The sequence below is a fragment of the Microcaecilia unicolor genome, chromosome 4, assembly GCF_901765095.1.
Source record: "Microcaecilia unicolor chromosome 4, aMicUni1.1, whole genome shotgun sequence".
NCBI lineage: Eukaryota > Metazoa > Chordata > Amphibia > Gymnophiona > Siphonopidae > Microcaecilia > Microcaecilia unicolor.
The window spans coordinates 5,339,632-5,356,938 of record NC_044034.1 but is presented as its reverse complement, the minus strand read 5'-3'; the positions used below and the strand labels follow the sequence as shown (position 1 = coordinate 5,356,938).

At 46.0% G+C, this 17,307-nt stretch overlaps 1 protein-coding gene across 1 annotated transcript in view; it reads left to right on the top strand.

The window, feature by feature from the left end:
• LOC115468188 (E3 ubiquitin-protein ligase TRIM39-like) overlaps window positions 1-17,307 on the top strand; it is a 52,229-nt gene that overhangs the window by 17,127 nt on the left and 17,795 nt on the right. The window contains exons 2-4 of the mRNA XM_030199726.1: window positions 1,698-1,793; window positions 3,024-3,242; window positions 10,513-10,535. Coding sequence (XP_030055586.1) covers window positions 1,698-1,793; window positions 3,024-3,242; window positions 10,513-10,535 — 338 coding nt within the window. The remainder of the gene's footprint in view (window positions 1-1,697; window positions 1,794-3,023; window positions 3,243-10,512; window positions 10,536-17,307) is intronic.

The following is a 17,307-nucleotide window of genomic DNA, read 5'->3' as shown; positions in this document are numbered from 1 at the left end:
GGGGGGGGGGGGGGGGGGGGGGGGGGGGGGCACAATACTCATAAGTACAGAAGTATTGCCACACCTTAATCTGACTACTTAGTGGAGGAGTGGCCTAGTGGTTAGGGTGGTGGACTTTGGTCCTGAGGAACTGAGTTCGATTCCCACTTCAGGCACAGGCAGCTGCTTGTGACTCTGGGCAAGTCACTTAACCCTCCATTGCCCCATGTAAGCCGCATTGAGCCTGCCATGAGTGGGAAAGCGCAGGGTACAAATGTAACCGAAAAAAAAACAACTTAATATGTTTTCCCCCCTTTTGAATTCATCCCTCTCTGAACCATTATTATACATTCTCTCTTTTTCACAACACTTTACCCAACTTATACCCTCTTCCGTTCCCTACCTCTACCACCTTCCTCCTTTATCCTTTCTTAGTCCACCTCTTTATATATTATATTCAAATGTTTTAACCATTTTGTGCTATCTTGTAAATTTGTTTTGTTATGTAAGCCGCATTGAGCCTGGTACAGGTGGGAAAGCGTGGGTTATAAATGTTACAATACAATACACACTGGGACAGACCAAAGGTCCATCAAGCCCAGCATCCTGTCTCCAACAGTGGCCAATCCAGGTCACAAGTACCTGGCAGAAACCTCAAAGAATAACAAGATTCTGGAATCCCAGAGTAGCAACATTCCATGTAGAACCCCAGAGAGTAGCAAGATTCCATTCAGAATCCCAAGTACATAAGTGTTGCCATACTGGGAGAGACCAAAGGACCATCAAGCCCAGCATCCTGTTTCCAATAGTGGCCAATCCAGGTCACAAGTACCTGGCAGAAACCTCAAAGAATAACAAGATTCTGGAATCCCAGAGTAGTAACATTCCATGTAGAACCCCAGAGAGAAGCAAGATTCCATTCAGAATCCCAAGTACATAAGTCTTGCCATACTGGGAAAGCCCAAAGGTCCATCGAGCCCAGCATCCTTTTTCCAACAGTGGCCAATCCTGGTCACAAGTACCTGGCAGAAACCTCAAAGAAGAACAAGATTCTGGAATCCCAGAGTAGCAACATTCCATGTAGAACCCCAGAGAGTAGCAAGATTCCATTCAGAATCTCAAGTACATAAGTGTTGCCATACTGGGACAGACCAAAGGTCCATCAAGCCCAGCATCCTGTCTCCAACAGTGGCCAATCCAGGTCACAAGTACCTGGCAAGATCCCCAAAAAGTACAAAACATTTTATGCTGCTTATCCCAGAAATAAGCAGTGGATTTTCCCCAAGTCCATTTTAATACTGGTCTACGGACTTTTCCTTTAGGAAGCTGTCCAAACCCTTTTTAAACCGCGCTAAGCTAACCACCTTTAACACATTGTCTGGCAATGAATTCCAGAGTTTCATTACACGTTGAGTATTCTCAGTGCCCACATTTCTTCTGGCTCCATCCCAACTCCATCACCTGGATTGCCCCTCTACTGCCCAGACAATAGTGGTCTCGGCCAATATATTTAGTTTCACTGCCCAGTTTAGTGCTTCTGAATATTGGTGGATGGCCAGTTGATCATGATTTAATCGCTTGGATTATTGGCCCCTCAGAATTCATTCATGTCAAATAAATGATCTAAAGTGGAAAGTATATCTCACATTTACCATTTAGGTTGAAATTGTGGTTATAAAAATAATCATGTTCTAACCAAAGATGTTTAATGTTCACAGGAAAAACTTAAAATGCACCTGGAGCCTCTGAGAAAGGATCTGGAAGATCTTCTGAAGTTTAAATCTACTGAAGAGAAGAAGGCTGAAGAGCTGAGGGTGGGTGTCTGTCAGGCTTATTTTCGAAAGGGATCGCCGGCAATCTTCCGACACAAATCGGGAGATCGCCGGCGATCTCTTGATCCTGGCCAAATCGGTATTATCGAAAGCCGATTTTGGCTGGCCGCAACTGCTGTTTCGTCGCGGCGCCGGCCAACCTTCAAGGGGGCGTGTTGGTAGGGTAGTGAAGGCGTGATGACGGGCGGGGCGGGGGCGTGGGTACGAGATGGCCGGCTTCGCCTTATAATGGAAAAAAAGAGGCCGGCTCGAACGAGCATTTCGCCAGCCGGACTTGGTCCATTTAATTTTAGGACCAAGTCTGGAAAAAGTGCCCCAACTGACCAGATGACCACCAGAGGGAAGCAGGGATCACCTCCCCTTACTCCCCCAGTGGTCACCAACCCCCTCCCGCCCCCCAAAAATAAAAAACATTTTTTGCCAGCCTCTATACCAGCCTGAAATGTCATACCCAGCTCCTTGACAGCAGTATGCAGGTCCCTGGAGCAGTTTTTGGGCAGGTGGACCCAGGCCCATCCCCCCCCCTACATGTTCCACTTGGGGTGGTTAATGTAGAGCCCTCCAAAAAACCCCAAAACCCACTGTACCCACATGTTGGTGCCCCCTTCACCCCTTAGGGCTATGGTAATGGTGTAGAGTTGTGGCGAGTGGCTTTTGGGGGGGATTTGGGGGGCTCAGCATCCAAGGTAAGGGTGCTAAGCACCTGGAAGGTATTTCTATTTTTTTTAATTTGTTTTAAGTGCCCCCTAGGGTGCCCGGTTGGTGTCCTGGCATGTCAGGGGGGCCAGTGCACTACAAATGCTGGCTCCTCTCACGACCAAATTTATTGCCAGAGAATGTGGTAAAGGCGGTTAGCTTAGCGGAGTTTAAAAAAAGGTTTGGCCGGCTTCCTAAAGGAAAAGTCCATAGATCATTATTAAATGAACTTGGGGAAAATCCATTATTTCTGGGATAAGCAGTATAAAATGTTTTGTACTTTTTTGGGGATCTTGCCAGGTATTTGTGACCTGGATTGGCCACTGTTGGAAACAGGATGCTGGGCTCCATGGACCTTTGGTCTTTCCCAGTATGGCAATACTTATGTACTTATGACTGGCCTGAGGTGTTCAATATGCTTGTACTGGCCCTGCTGGCGATAGAAGAGATTTCTTGTTCTGTGCAAGACCACCTGCTCTGGTGTTACTGAGAATTATCTCTCCTTGTTTTATTCAGAGGGAGACAGAGATCAAAAGACAGAAAGTGGAGTCTGACTTTGAGGAGTTGCACCGGTTTCTGAATAAGGAGAAGCAGATCCTTCTCTCGAGACTGGAGAAGATCCTTCAGAAAATCGGGGAACATGTGACCCAGCTAGAAGAGCAAAGTTCCTCCCTCACGCAGCTGATCACCGAGATGGAGGAGAAGAGTCAGCAGCCGGCCATCGAGTTACTGAAGGTGAGATTAGCAAATCTATTTCTAAGGAGGTTACAGATCTTCTTCCAGGAGGAATCAGGGAATTCAAGGACCAGAAGAAAGGTATCTTAATGGGGGCAGATTTTTCAAAGCCCTTATGCAGCCAGCAGCTGCACTTACCACATCAGGGCTTTTAAAATAATTCAATATATAAAATAATTTAAAATATCAATGATATGCTTTGATGTCCCCATGCATACCTCCGACCCACCCCCATCCTCCCACCCTGTCAGACTGTCATAGTAATGCTTGAATGTTTTCACTTATATACACTGTCAGCTAGCACATTTGCTTATTTCCGATCTGAGGAAGAAGGGCAACCTTCGAAAGCTAATCAAGAAATGTATTAAGTTATGTCCAATAAAAAAGGTATCATCTTATTTTCTTTTCCATGTTTTATTTTGTTTGATTTCTATTGATAACCTTAAGAGTGGACTAACACGGCTACCACACTCCTCTACTTAAAATAATTTTCCTGCAACTTATAAAGTCAAATCCTCCTGACAACAGGACCTTATCATCTATCCTGGTAAGGAAGTGTGAACTATTCTGTCACTGAGATGATGCAGTGGTTGTGCCCTGTATCTAATGAGCCAGTGACCCCCCTGGTGTTGTGTGGAGTTTTGGTTAGTCTATTGGATGAAGGGGCTCTTTTAGGACCTGATTTTGTAACTGGACTCTATGGGCCAGATGCACTAAACACTCGTTAGAGCCCTTCCCTTACCGATTCCCTTAGCGAATCTGTAAGGAACGGGCACACATTATGGAAAGGGAATGCAAATGAGCTGCTCGTTGTAGCTCACTTGCATTCTCTATTCCATCGCTAAACAGTCGGCCACTCGGCTGGTCGAGCACGCGCAGAGCAGCCAAACGTTATGCTGGCTGCTCTGCGCATGCCAAATACGCCTCCCTGTGCCACCCGAAGACGCCGCGCCGCTCACCCCATCCGATGTGGCTCGATCAGTGCAGTTGAGGACGCCCATCCAAAAAAAACCCGTCCATTTTGGCTGAGCTAAACGCGCTGTGATTGGCTCAGAGACTTCCAGGTCTCTCAGCTGAGTGAAGCATGGCCAAAAAAGACGTTTTTATTATTGCAGGGGGGGGGGGGGGGGGGATGACAGCCAAAATGGACGGGTTTTTTTGGATGGCCATCCTCAACTGCACTGTCCTCTGGATTGAGCCGCATCGGAGGGGGTGAGCAATGCAGCGTCTTTGGGGGGGGGGGGGTGAATGACGGTCAAAATGGACAGGTTTTTTTTTGGATAGGCATCCTCAACTGCACTGTCGAGCCACATCAGAGGGGGTGAGCGGCAGGGCATCTTGGGGGGGGGGGGAGGGGATGACGGCCAAAATAGACGTCTTTTTGAAGCGGAGCGCTATTTTTTGTTTGTTTGTTTGTTTGTTTTTGATGAGTGAAGGACGTCCATAAAGGACGTCCCTGACGAGCTCTTGACATCCCCCCCCCCCCGATTTTTTGTTTTTGTTACTTTTGTAGCAGTTTTTCAATCCCGCGCAGCCCCAACGAGAGGTACAGACCTCTCGTTAGATTTTCCAGCGTTAAGGCAATCGGAAAAGGTTAGTGCATCTCATTACAATAGGGTTGCTACACAATTTGCTCATCTGCATTCCGTTTTCGTTAGCTGCTACCATCCTCGGAAAGAAGTCTTTAGTGCATGCCAGGGTTTACTATTTGCTCATTAATGGCTTGTTAAGTTTAGTGCATCTGGCCCTATGTGAGAAGTCTGAAAAGGTGCCAGGGATAAGCAGTTGCCATTTTTTGTCTTTCCTTTGGTTGGTGGGTTGAAAAGTTTGACACCACTTTATATTTAGTAAAAGTTTATACCCATTTTTCTTTTCTCTTTTTACAAATATTTTAAGGTCTAACGGAGTAAATAAAGAAATTAATAAAGGTTGTAACAAGTACAGAGGTTTTGGTTCTGGATAGGCAAATGATTAATTTTTTAGTTTTGTTACATTTGTACCCCGCGCTTTCCCACTCATGGCAGGCTCAATGCGGCTTATATGGGGCAATGGAGGGTTAAGTGACTTGCCCAGAGTCACAAGGAGCTGCCTGTGCCTGAAGTGGGAATCAAACTCAGTTCCCCAGGACCAAAGTCCACCACCCTAACCACTAGGCCACTTCTCCACTGTTGCTACTATTGGAGATTCTACATGGAATGTTGCTATTCCACTGTACGTACGTGCAGGACGTCAGACTCACAGAAACGGAAGCCTGCGCAGCCTTCTACATGGAATGTTGCTAGTGGAATAGCAACATTCCATGTAGAATCTCCAATAGTAGCAACAGAATCTCAATAGTAACAACATTCCATGTAGAATCTCAAAGAGTAGCAACATTCCATGTAGAATCCCCAATAGTAGCAACATTCCATGTAGAATGTCCAATAGTATCTATTTTATTTTTGTTACATTTGTACCCTGCGCTTTCCCACTCATGGCAGGCTCAATGCGGCTTATATGGGGCAATGGAGGGTTAAGTGACTTGCCCAGAGTCACAAGGAGCTGCCTGTGCCTGAAGTGGGAATCAAACTCAGTTCCCCAGGACCAAAGTCCACCACCCTAACCACTAGGCCACTTCTCCACTGTTGCTACTATTGGAGATTCTACATGGAATGTTGCTATTCCACTGTACGTACGTGCAGGACGTCAGACTCACAGAAACGGAAGCCTGCGCAGCCTTCTACATGGAATGTTGCTAGTGGAATAGCAACATTCCATGTAGAATCTCCAATAGTAGCAACAGAATCTCAATAGTAACAACATTCCATGTAGAATCTCAAAGAGTAGCAACATTCCATGTAGAATCCCCAATAGTAGCAACATTCCATGTAGAATGTCCAATAGTATCTATTTTATTTTTGTTACATTTGTACCCTGCGCTTTCCCACTCATGGCAGGCTCAATGTGGCTTACATGGGGCAATGGAGGGTTAAGTGACTTGCCCAGAGTCACAAGGAGCTGCCTGTGCCTGAAGTGGGAATCAAACTCAGTTCCCCAGGACCAAAGTCCACCACCCTAACCACTAGGCCACTTCTCCACTGTTGCTACTATTGGAGATTCTACATGGAATGTTGCTATTCCACTGTACGTACGTGCAGGACGTCAGACTCACAGAAACGGAAGCCTGCGCAGCCTTCTACATGGAATGTTGCTAGTGGAATAGCAACATTCCATGTAGAATCTCCAATAGTAGCAACAGAATCTCAATAGTAACAACATTCCATGTAGAATCTCAAAGAGTAGCAACATTCCATGTAGAATCCCCAATAGTAGCAACATTCCATGTAGAATCTCCAATAGTATCTATTTTATTTTTGTTACATTTGTACCCTGCGCTTTCCCACTCATGGCAGGCTCAATGCGGCTTACATGGGGCAATGGAGGGTTAAGTGACTTGCCCAGAGTCACAAGGAGCTGCCTGTGCCTGAAGTGGGAATCGAACTCAGTTCCTCAGTTCCCCAGGACCAAAGTCCACCACCCTAACCACTAGGCCACTCCTCCACTGTTGCTACTATTTGAGATTCTATTCCACTAGCAACATTCCATGTAGAATCTCAAATAGTAGCAATATTCCATGTAGAATCTCCAATAGTATCTATTTTATTTTTGTTACATTTGTACCCTGCGCTTTCCTACTCATGGCAGGCTCAATGCGGCTTACATGGGGCAATGGAGGGTTAAGTGACTTGCCCAGAGTCACAAGGAGCTGCCTGTGCCTGAAGTGGGAATCCAACTCAGTTCCTCAGGACCAAAGTCCACCACTCTAACCACTAGGCCACTCAATGTGGCTGTGCAGGCTTCTACATGGAATGTTGCTAGTGGAATAGCAACATTCCATGTAGAATCTCAAATAGTAGCAACATTCCATGTAGAATCTCCAATAGTATCTATTTTATTTTTGTTACATTTTGTACCCTGTGCTTTTCCCACTCATGGCAGGCTCAATGCGGCTTACATGGGGCAATGGAGGGTTAAGTGACTTGCCCAGAGTCACAAGGAGCTGCCTGTGCCTGAAGTGGGAATCAAACTCAGTTCCTCAGTTCCCCAGGACCAAAGTCCACCACCCTAACCATTCAGGAGGCTCAGGGGGCTGAAATAGCTAAGGGCTTTAAGAGACCTGATAGCCTGTTCACTGATTTATCTCTGATGCCTCCGATTCCTTTTCTCCCTTCACATCACTTTTCCTGGTGTCCACATTTACGCCTGCTCTGAAGAAGGTGTAAAATTGTGCATCTCTTCTGCACATGAGTATTTTATAAAATACATGCACACACCACAGCTACACCTTCACTCCACCCAAGCTAGACCCTTGGGAATGTCCTACATGCAGATCGTTGACCAGAGCAGGGGCGGACTGACTGACCATTCAGGCAACTGAGCAGTGCCCGAGGGCCCAGAGGCCCTGCCTGTTTGCCCTTGCCTGCCGCCGCACACTACAGCCGCCTTGGTGGTCTAGTGGCCGCTGCCGGGCCCCTGGCGAAATGACGATTCTCCCCGCCACACACCACTGCCTGCGTTTTGTGCCAGCTCTGCTGTTTAAAATGGTGGCCGCAAGCTCTTGCGAGACTACCGTGAGAGGTTGCAGACACCATTTTAAAATATGGAGCCGCCACAGGCAGCAGCAGCATGGAAGAAGGTGGGAAAGGGGAGTCAGAGGGACACGCTGGGCATTAGGAGGGTAGAATGGGAGATTGGAGGACATGCTGAACATGCAAGAAGGTGGGAAGGGAGATTAGAAGGACACACTGGGCAAGAAGGAAAGTATGAATGGAGATTGGGGGGGAACATGCTGGATATGGTGGAAGGGGAGTTTGAGGGGGCATGCTGGGCACAGAGGAATGGGGGAGGAGAGATTGGGGAGCATTCTGGCATGGGTATGGAGGGGTGGAAAGGGAGATCAGCGGGACATGGTGAAGCAGAGATCATGGGATGTTGGGCATGGAAGAATGTGGGAGGGGAAATGGGGGGGTCATGCTGTGCATGGAGGAGGGTGGAAAGGGAGATTAGGAAGACATGCTGCCTGGACACAGACAATTGAAGGTGGAAGAAAAAATCAGGGGGTGGAGCTGGAGAGGAGGGAAGGTGGAAAGAGATCAGGGAGATGCTGGATAGGAAGGAAGGTGGAAGGGAAAACCAGGAAGAGATGCTGGACAAGAAAGAAGGGAAGACAGGAGAAATGCCTGACATACTACTACTACTACTGATTTCTATAGCACTACTAGATGTACGCAGCGTTGTACACTTGATGGAAAGTTAAGAGAAGAGAGGGGAGATGTTAGAAATGGGTGGGGGAAAGAGATGGAGCGCTAGGTAGAAGCAGTAAAAAGAGGGAGCTGGAAGACTTAGAATGAGAGGGATAAAATTTGAGAAGCAAAAAAAAAAAAATGTGTCGGAGGAAGCTGAGAATGAAAAAAAATTAATGTCTGAGTGGAAGAAATTAAGAAGACAGGAGGAGAGGAAAACATGGCAAATGGACAGGAGGCCCTGGACAGCGATCTAACAGAGAAGAAGAAGCAGCAGAGACTGGGACCACTATGCTTAGAAAAATAAAGGCAAAAAGGCAGAAAATACCATTTTATTTTCCATTTATTGATTGCAATGCGTCGGTACTCTCTTTATATTTTGCACTGAACAAGGAAATGCAACATTTTCTATTTCTCTGGTGTGCTGCATGTGTAGAGTCTGGCGTCTTGAGCTTTCAAGCTAATTGTGGTTTACATATTTCTACTCTTAGGGACCCTTTTACTAAAGCTTAGTATGCGCTAATGGGAATTAGCGTGCGCTAAGTGCCCTATGGCCCAACGATATAAAATAGGATGTGCAGCATTTAGCGCTGCTAATTCCATTAGTACTCGCTAAGCTTTAGTGAAAGGGCCCCTTAGTTTGTTGTCATTTATCCTGTATTTGTGTTTGCGGGTGTGATCAAGGCCAGATATTCTGTTAGTGTCGATTGTTGAGTCCTGCAGTAGTAGTAATAATCCAGCTTGTTCAATGTTCCCAATAAGTGTATCGATGCTCTGGGCTCACTGCGATATTTCCGATCCTGCCTTTTCCTAGGAAGGTCCTCGTTGGTGCAGTTATGGAATGGTAGGTTTGTGTCGTGCAGGTCCTGAGTGACTTTTGTATAAATTCATAAGATGCCTACTACTGGAGAAAGATTGCGTTGTTGTGCTCCTTAGATTAATGTTTGGTTTTCTCTTCTTCTCATTGATGTAGATTTTGTGATGTTTGTTTGTCAGTCTCTTTTTAAGTACTGAGTAGTAAATTTTTGAATAAAAAAATGATTATTTTCTATTTATTAATTAGAAAATATAAGTTTGAAGAATGTACAAATGTTAGAGCTGGTTTAAGATTTGGCAGGGACCCGCGAGAAAAATCTCACTCCTTTGGCCTTCAATCTCCAGCATCGCGGTGGTAAATCTGCAGCATTGGGACGGACCACCCTTGGCATCTCTGCCCCCGAACAAGCCACTAGACCACCCCTTCATGGTAAGGGCTGCGGGGGCAGTGGTAGCATGTGTGAGGGGGGGCAGTGGTAGTGTGTGGAGGGGGCAGGGGCGGCGGCAGCGGGGGCTCAGAGTACTCTCAGTCCGCCCCTGGACCAGAGCCACTTTACTGTGCCCCATCCGAAAGTCTGACTGATTGAGATGAAGGGCAGATCCAAATACTTGGAAAGTTGTCCAAGTACCACTTTCTTCACAACTTTGGAGATTAGTGGTAGGTTTGAAATAGGCTGATAGTGAGTCACATTTAATGGGTCTAGATTAGGTTTGTTAAGAAGTGGGTGAACCCCTGTCTCCTTCCAGCAATCATGGAAACAATCCTCTGGCAAACTAGCATTTATTACTGAGAGAATATGAGGAAGGAGTCTGAGCTGAGTATTTTGTAAATATCTGCCCCTATCAGATCTCCGACCACCCTCCATCCCTTGTGAAGAATCAGGCAACACCTGTAAACTCCCTTCCCCCCCCCCCCCCCCCCCAATGCTGCTAGGGGTAATGCTGTCCATTCCCTATTTTGGCAACCTGATCTCAAGGGTCCTGGCAGTGCCGTAGCAAACTGCTCCCTGACTGTGGGAAGCAGGAGGGATAATCCTGTTCCGCTGCTTAAAGTGTCTTTTCTCCCTACACAGGCTGTTATGTGACCGCACAGAGAATCCTGAAGTGTATAACGCGTTCTCAGAAACTGTGAAATCTAACTAGAAATATTCTCTGTCTCTTTTCTCCTCTAGGATGTGAAGGACTCCCTGAGCAGGTACGTTATTTTTCTGACTTTTTCTATCTGGCTAGAAGCCTAAAAAATAAGATGGGAAGATTAGAGTATACTGGAATAAATGATGAGGTAGATATAAAAGGCATCTCAGAGACCTGGTGGAAGGAGGACAATCAATGGGACACTGTGTTAACAGGGTACAAATTATATCTCAGTGATAGGGTGGATCAAATTGGAGGGGCAGGTTGCAATATATGTTAAACAGGGAATTGGATCAAACAAATTAAAAGTTCAGCATGAAACAGCAGCGTCAAATCCTTATGGATAGAAATTCCACATGCAAAGGGAAAGAGTATACTGGTAGGGCTATACTACCATCATTTATTACTAGAAGTAATAATTGACTGTTTCTTGGAGCAACTGGTCCAGGAACTGACGAGAGGGGTGGGGGGGGGGGGGTATTTTAGATCTAGTCCTTAGTGGAAATCAGGACGTTGTACGAGAGGTAATGCTGTTGGGTCTGCTAGGAAACAGTGATTATAACATGATCCGATTTGAGCTAATATCTGAAATGAAGTCACTAAAGAATTCTATTGTAGAAGCATTTAATTTTTGAAAGGGAAACTATGATAAAATAAGGAAGATTGTTACAAAGAAGCTAAATGGATCAGCCATGAAGTTTAGGACTTTAAATGAGGCACGGACATTGTTTAAAAATACCACCTTGGAAGCCCAGACCAGATGTATTCAATGTATTAATAAAGGTGGAAAGAAGAGCAAGTGACATCCAACCTAGTTAAAAGGTGACATGGAAGAGGCTGTTAGAGCCAAAAGAACATCTTTCAATTGAAGAAGGATCCGAATGAAGAAAACAAGAAGCAATATATAAGCACTGACAAGTTAGATGCAAAACATTGAGAGAGAAGGCTAAAAAAGAATATAAAGAGAAACTTGTCACAGAGGCAAAATCTCATGGTAATAACCTTTTCAGGTATATCAGAAGCTTTACTCATACTACCCCTCTCCTCAAGACCCTTCACTGGCTCCCTATCCGTTTTCATATCCTGTTCAAACTTTAACCTATAAATGTACTCACTCTGCTGCTCCCCAGTATCTCTCCACACTCGTCCTTCCCTACACCCCTTCCCGTGCACTCCGCTCCATGGATAAATCCTTCTTATCTGTTCCCTTCTCCACTACTGCCAACTCCAGACTTCGCGCCTTCTGTCTCGCTGCACCCTACGCCTGGAATAAACTTCCTGAGCCCCTACGTCTTGCCCCATCCTTGGCCACCTTTAAATCTAGACTGAAAGCCCACCTCTTTAACATTGCTTTTGACTCGTAACCACTTGCCTCCACCTACCCTCCTCTCTTCCTTCCCGTTCACATTAATTGATTTGCTTACTTTATTTATTTTTTGTCTATTAGATTGTAAGCTCTTTGAGCAGGGACTGTCTTTCTTCTATGTTTGTGCAGCGCTGCGTACGCCTTGTAGCGCTATAGAAGTGATAAATAGTAGTAGTAGTAGTAGTCTCTTGTAACCAGAGCTAATATTGTGATGTCATAATGCCTCAGGCCACCAATAAGAGCCAACCTCATCAGTGATGTCACAATGGCTTGATTGTCCTATACTTGGCTCACTTTTATTACATAGCTCTTTGAGCAGGGACTGTCTTTCTTCTATGTTTGTGCAGCGCTGCGTACGCCTTGTAGCGCTATAGAAATGCTAAATAGTAGTAGTAGTAGTCTCTTGTAACCAGAGCTAATAGTGTGATGTCATAATGCCTCAGGCCACCAATAAGAGCCAACCTCATCAGTGATGTCACAATGGCTTGATTGTCCTATACTTGGCTCACTTTTATTACATAGCTCTTTGAGCAGGGACTGTCTTTCTTCTATGTTTGTGCAGCGCTGCGTACGCCTTGTAGCGCTATAGAAATGCTAAATAGTAGTAGTAGTAGTAGTCTCTTGTAATCAGAGGTGATATTGTGATGTCATAATGCCTCAGGCCACCAATAAGAGCCAACCTCATCAGTGATGTCACAATGGCTTGATTGTCCTATACTTGGCTCACTTTTATTACATAGCTCTTTGAGCAGGGACTGTCTTTCTTCTATGTTTGTGCAGCGCTGCGTACGCCTTGTAGCGCTATAGAAATGCTAAATAGTAGTAGTAGTAGTCTCTTGTAACCAGAGCTAATATTGTGATGTCATAATGCCTCAGGCCACCAATAAGAGCCAACCTCATCAGTGATGTCACAATGGCTTGATTGTCCTATACTTGGCTCACTTTTATTACATAGCTCTTTGAGCGGGGACTGTCTTTCTTCTATGTTTGTACAGCACTGCGTACGCCTTGTAGCGCTATAGAAATGCTAAATAGTAGTAGTAGTAGAAAGCCTGTGAGGGAATTGGTGGGATCGTTTGATCATCAAGGAGTAAAAGGGGCACTCAAGGAGGACAAGACCAAAGCGAAGAGACTGAATCAATTCTTTGTTTTGATCTTTACTGAAGGAAGATGTAAGCGATCTATCTGTGAAACAAAACAAAAAGTCCCAAGGGCCTTCAAAAAGAGGGGGAAATAAAGTCTTTAATCATATACGTTGATGAAACAATACTTAAATGGACCCCACACAGAAACAGAAGACTTGCAGATCAGCAACGCGGCTGTGCAGGATGTCAGACTCACAGAAACAGAAGCCTTGCAGATGAGCAACACAGCTGCGCCGGAGAAGAGGACTTCGGCTGGCGGGGATTGGGGACCCCCGCCAGCAAAGGTACCCGACGGCGACGGCAGCGGTGGGGGAGGGTTGGCGTCGGGGGGGGGGGGGTCAAAGGTGGTGGTGGCGGCAGGACTAATGTCTCCGGTGGAGAAGGCGGAGTGTCTGGTAAATTCTGGGACATATATGGATGGTCACGTGTTGAGCTATCTGGGAGGACAAGTGGCAGGGACGGTGATGTTAGACGTGGCTAAAGTAATATTCGTGGGAGGAGGAGCGTCACTAGCAGGAACCAAAGAATAAGGAGGAGGGGTGGGTCGTAATTCAAGCAAGGTAATATTATCCTCAAAAGTAGTTGTACGAGTGGGGACAATATGGACCGAGCTACTGAAAGGATTGGGAACACTTGTAGAATACAAAACAGGAGGATCAGTGAGGAAAGGAGTAGTCGCAGAGGTTTTAATGGGCTCTGGAGGATTGCCAGTTGAAAAGTCTGGCAATGGGGCTGATCGTTGAGATCGTCTGGGGGGGATCTATATCCAAATAGGCGTGTGTATGGGGTGTACTGTTAGAGCTTTATGTAGTAGGTGGTGGAGCAGGAGTGGAGGCAAGTGCAGGAGTGATTGCAAGTACTGCTGGGGTAGCTGCAAGTACAGAAGTAGTTGCAAGTACCGTAGCGTTTCCAGCTGGCAAGGTAACGGGAAAGGCAGTAAGTGTGATCCAAAGATCAAAGAGGTTATTGGCAGCAGTATAGGTAAACAAGGTAGTGAAAAACAAAACCAAACCTATACACAGTAGGATCATGCACACGAGTCCAACAGCAAACAGTCTGGCGGATGGGAAGCAGAAGAAGAGGGTGTACTGATGTAACACCGTTACTGCAGAGGCAACACTTGGACAAGCGCTGGTTCCGTCCTTGTCGTCAGGAATGGTGTCAGATACCTGTTCAGAGTCACACTGATCAACGGGGTAAAGTCCAGTATCCGGTGGTTCGGGTTCCTTGATATTGTCAACTTTCACAGTTGTGGTAGGAAAAGGAGGTATGGGTATAGGAACTTTATGTAGAGAAATAGTCTGTAAGTGAACAGTGGTGTAATGTCATGTGGCATTTATCAAGCTTGATTCGGGAAGTACAAATGTAGAATGTCGAGCAGCTCACAGGCGTTGCTGTGCAAAATGGTTACTGTTGAAAACACAATGGACTCTTGGTGTACCGGATTCAACTGTCCTGCTAAGTTGCGGACTTGGAGAAGATCTTCTGCCAGATTACGGATTCTGATGAGACGGATGCGAAGATCCACGTAGGGAAGTGGAAGAGCAGGAACTGTGGGAGGTGAAGGTGAAGAAGGCAACTCGAGTACTGGTTCAGATACAGGTGGTTGCTCAGATGGTGACTCTGGAGATTCTGCGAAGGATTGGATGACTATATCAGCCAGATCAAGGAGCTGTGATTCAGGAGAGGGGATCAGGTGGTTCAGTCTGTGATCAAGTTGATCAAGATGATTCAAAAGTGTTGGGTGGGGGGTCGGTGGCCTCGGGCTCAGTGACGGAGGTGATGGGGTTCGTGGTGGGACTGGTCTCTCCAGTGACTGCTGTGCTGGAGACAGTGGCGGTGGGGTTCGTGGGAACATCAATGGAAACATCCAGGAGACCTGATGGGGTATTTGGATAAGCTCGTATATCTTTCAGATGAACCCAGGATGTGTGGTCCTCCAACTTAACTGCTGTGGCTGACAGGGCTTCTATCTTGAAGGGCCCAACGTAGATGGGATCTCGCCAGGTCTTGTGCGTAAAATAACGCCGGTGCACTAGATCACCCACTTTGTAAGGGGGGGATCTAGGGGCATCACAATCCCCTCTTCTGTCCGAAATGACCTGTGGAATTGAGGACAGAGAACTTACAATAGTCTGCAAGATATCCCAATATACTGAGTATTGATCGGGTACTTGAATGTCTGGATTGCCAGGTATGAGTCGCATCTGGCGACCTGTACATAATTGGAATGGCGTCAGCTTGAGGGAAGAGGATGGAGTGGCACGGAGAGATAATAGTGCCAAAGGAAGGGCATCAAGCCAATTCTTTATCCCATTTGCCATAAGCTGACGCAGTTTTGTTTTAAGCAATCCATTGTATCGTTCAACCAAACCATTACTGGTGGGTTTATAAACACAGATAGTTCTGTGAGTAATGCCAAGTGCAGGAAGAAGGTTCTGCAGAAGTTCATTTACAAAGTGTGTACCATTATCTGTGGTAATTTTGCCAGGAATACCAAATCGAGGAATAATTTCAGTGCACAGTGAGTGTGCCATAGTTTGGGCGGTTTCTCTAGAGCAAGGGAAAGCTTCCACCCACTTCGAGAAAGCGTCCACGCAGACAAGCAGATACCGTTTACCACGAACAGGCGTCTGCATATCTGTGAAATCCATATACCAATGTTGGCCAGGTCCCTGGACAACAGGTAAATGACCTGAAGGAATGACAGGTCCGCGTTTAGGTGTGTACAGAAAACATTTGTAACAATTATGGACTACGGTGTGACACATGGGCATCATTTGGGGAGCCCATAATCTGGAAGACAATTGATCATACAGTGTAGTAGCATTTAAATGTAAGGGGTAATGGAGGGCATGCAAAAGAAGAGATAAAACATGCTGTGAAACACATAATTGCCCATTAGGATGGGTCCAAATTCCATTCGGATTTAGGAAACATCCAGCCTGCTTCCACAAAGTGAGTTCTGCTTGTGAAAGGGAGGAAGTGAGGGTAGTAGAGAGGTCTGAGATTAAGGATTCTGAGGGAGGGGATGGGGATGTTACAGGGGGCTCAGATTCAGGAGATACTAAGGAGGTAATGACAGGAGGGGTTTTGAAAATAGGTGGGATGTCAGGAGAGGAGGATCCAGAGGGTGATGAATCCGAGGGAGTAGAAGGGGGCGTATCAAAGGGAGGCGCTTTGGACGCGAGTACAGGAAGTGTCACATCGGAAGAGGATACAGTAGGAAGACTGGAAAAAGAAGTGACTTCACGGGCTAGTTCATCTGCAGCATGGTTACCATTAATGGCGAAAGAGAAAACTGTTTCCTGATGTGCTTTAATCCAGGAGATACTGGTGCGAAGGCCTTTTTGATGGCGCTTCTCCAGTGCTTCAAAAAGTGCAGTCCACAAAGGTAAGTGACTGAGGGGTTGTCCCGTAGAGGAAATCATACCCCTCTGGTTCCATTTACGAACATGGGAATGCAAGGAAGCAAAAACATAGTCCGAGTCGGTGACAATGCTCAAATCTGAGTGTAGTGCTTTAAACAGTAAGACATATAAAACCGCTGCAAGTTCTGCGGTTTGTGCCGTGAATGAATCAGGTAACCTGAATTGTATAGGATCCAGAATATCTTCTTCTGGTGTATAACGGAGGGCGGCAAAACCGGCAACTCCGTTTTGCTGAGAACCATCTGTAAACCAGACCTCGCCACTCTGCAAGATTTCTGAATGCAGATGGAGAGATGCGGGTACAGATAATTGGGTAGTGCACTCATGGGGAAAAATAGCATTCTGTGCTGTCTCTGTTACAGTGAGTAGTGGATCTAGGCGTTGAAGGTCAGCTAGAGTGAATGGGTGAATAGAGTGCACCACGCTGAACAACAGTACTTGATACCTTTGTAACCGGCAGACAGTCATGTGACTAATCTGTTTATCCAACAGATATTTAACATCATGGGATGTGTGAAGAATCACCGGAAGGTGAGGAATGTAGCTGTATAATTTTGTAACAGCTGTGCTGGCGGCAACAAGGCCTTTCTCACAAGTAGCAAAAGCTCTTTCAACAGGTGAAAAAGTACCTGAGAGATAACCACAAGCAAGGTCATCGTGTTCTTGAGTGATCAGGCAAGACCAAGTATTCTCAGTATGCACGACCCAAAGGTGCACATCCTGAGAGACATCAATGGTTGCTAATGGTGAGGAAAGCATAACATCCTTTACAAGGGCCATAAGATCAGTTGTTTCTTGAGGTGTGAAAAGAACGGGTTCATGTTTTGCTTTTTGTTTGCCTTGTAGTTTCATATAAAAAGGCTGAGTCCGGGCTGAATAATTTGGTATCCA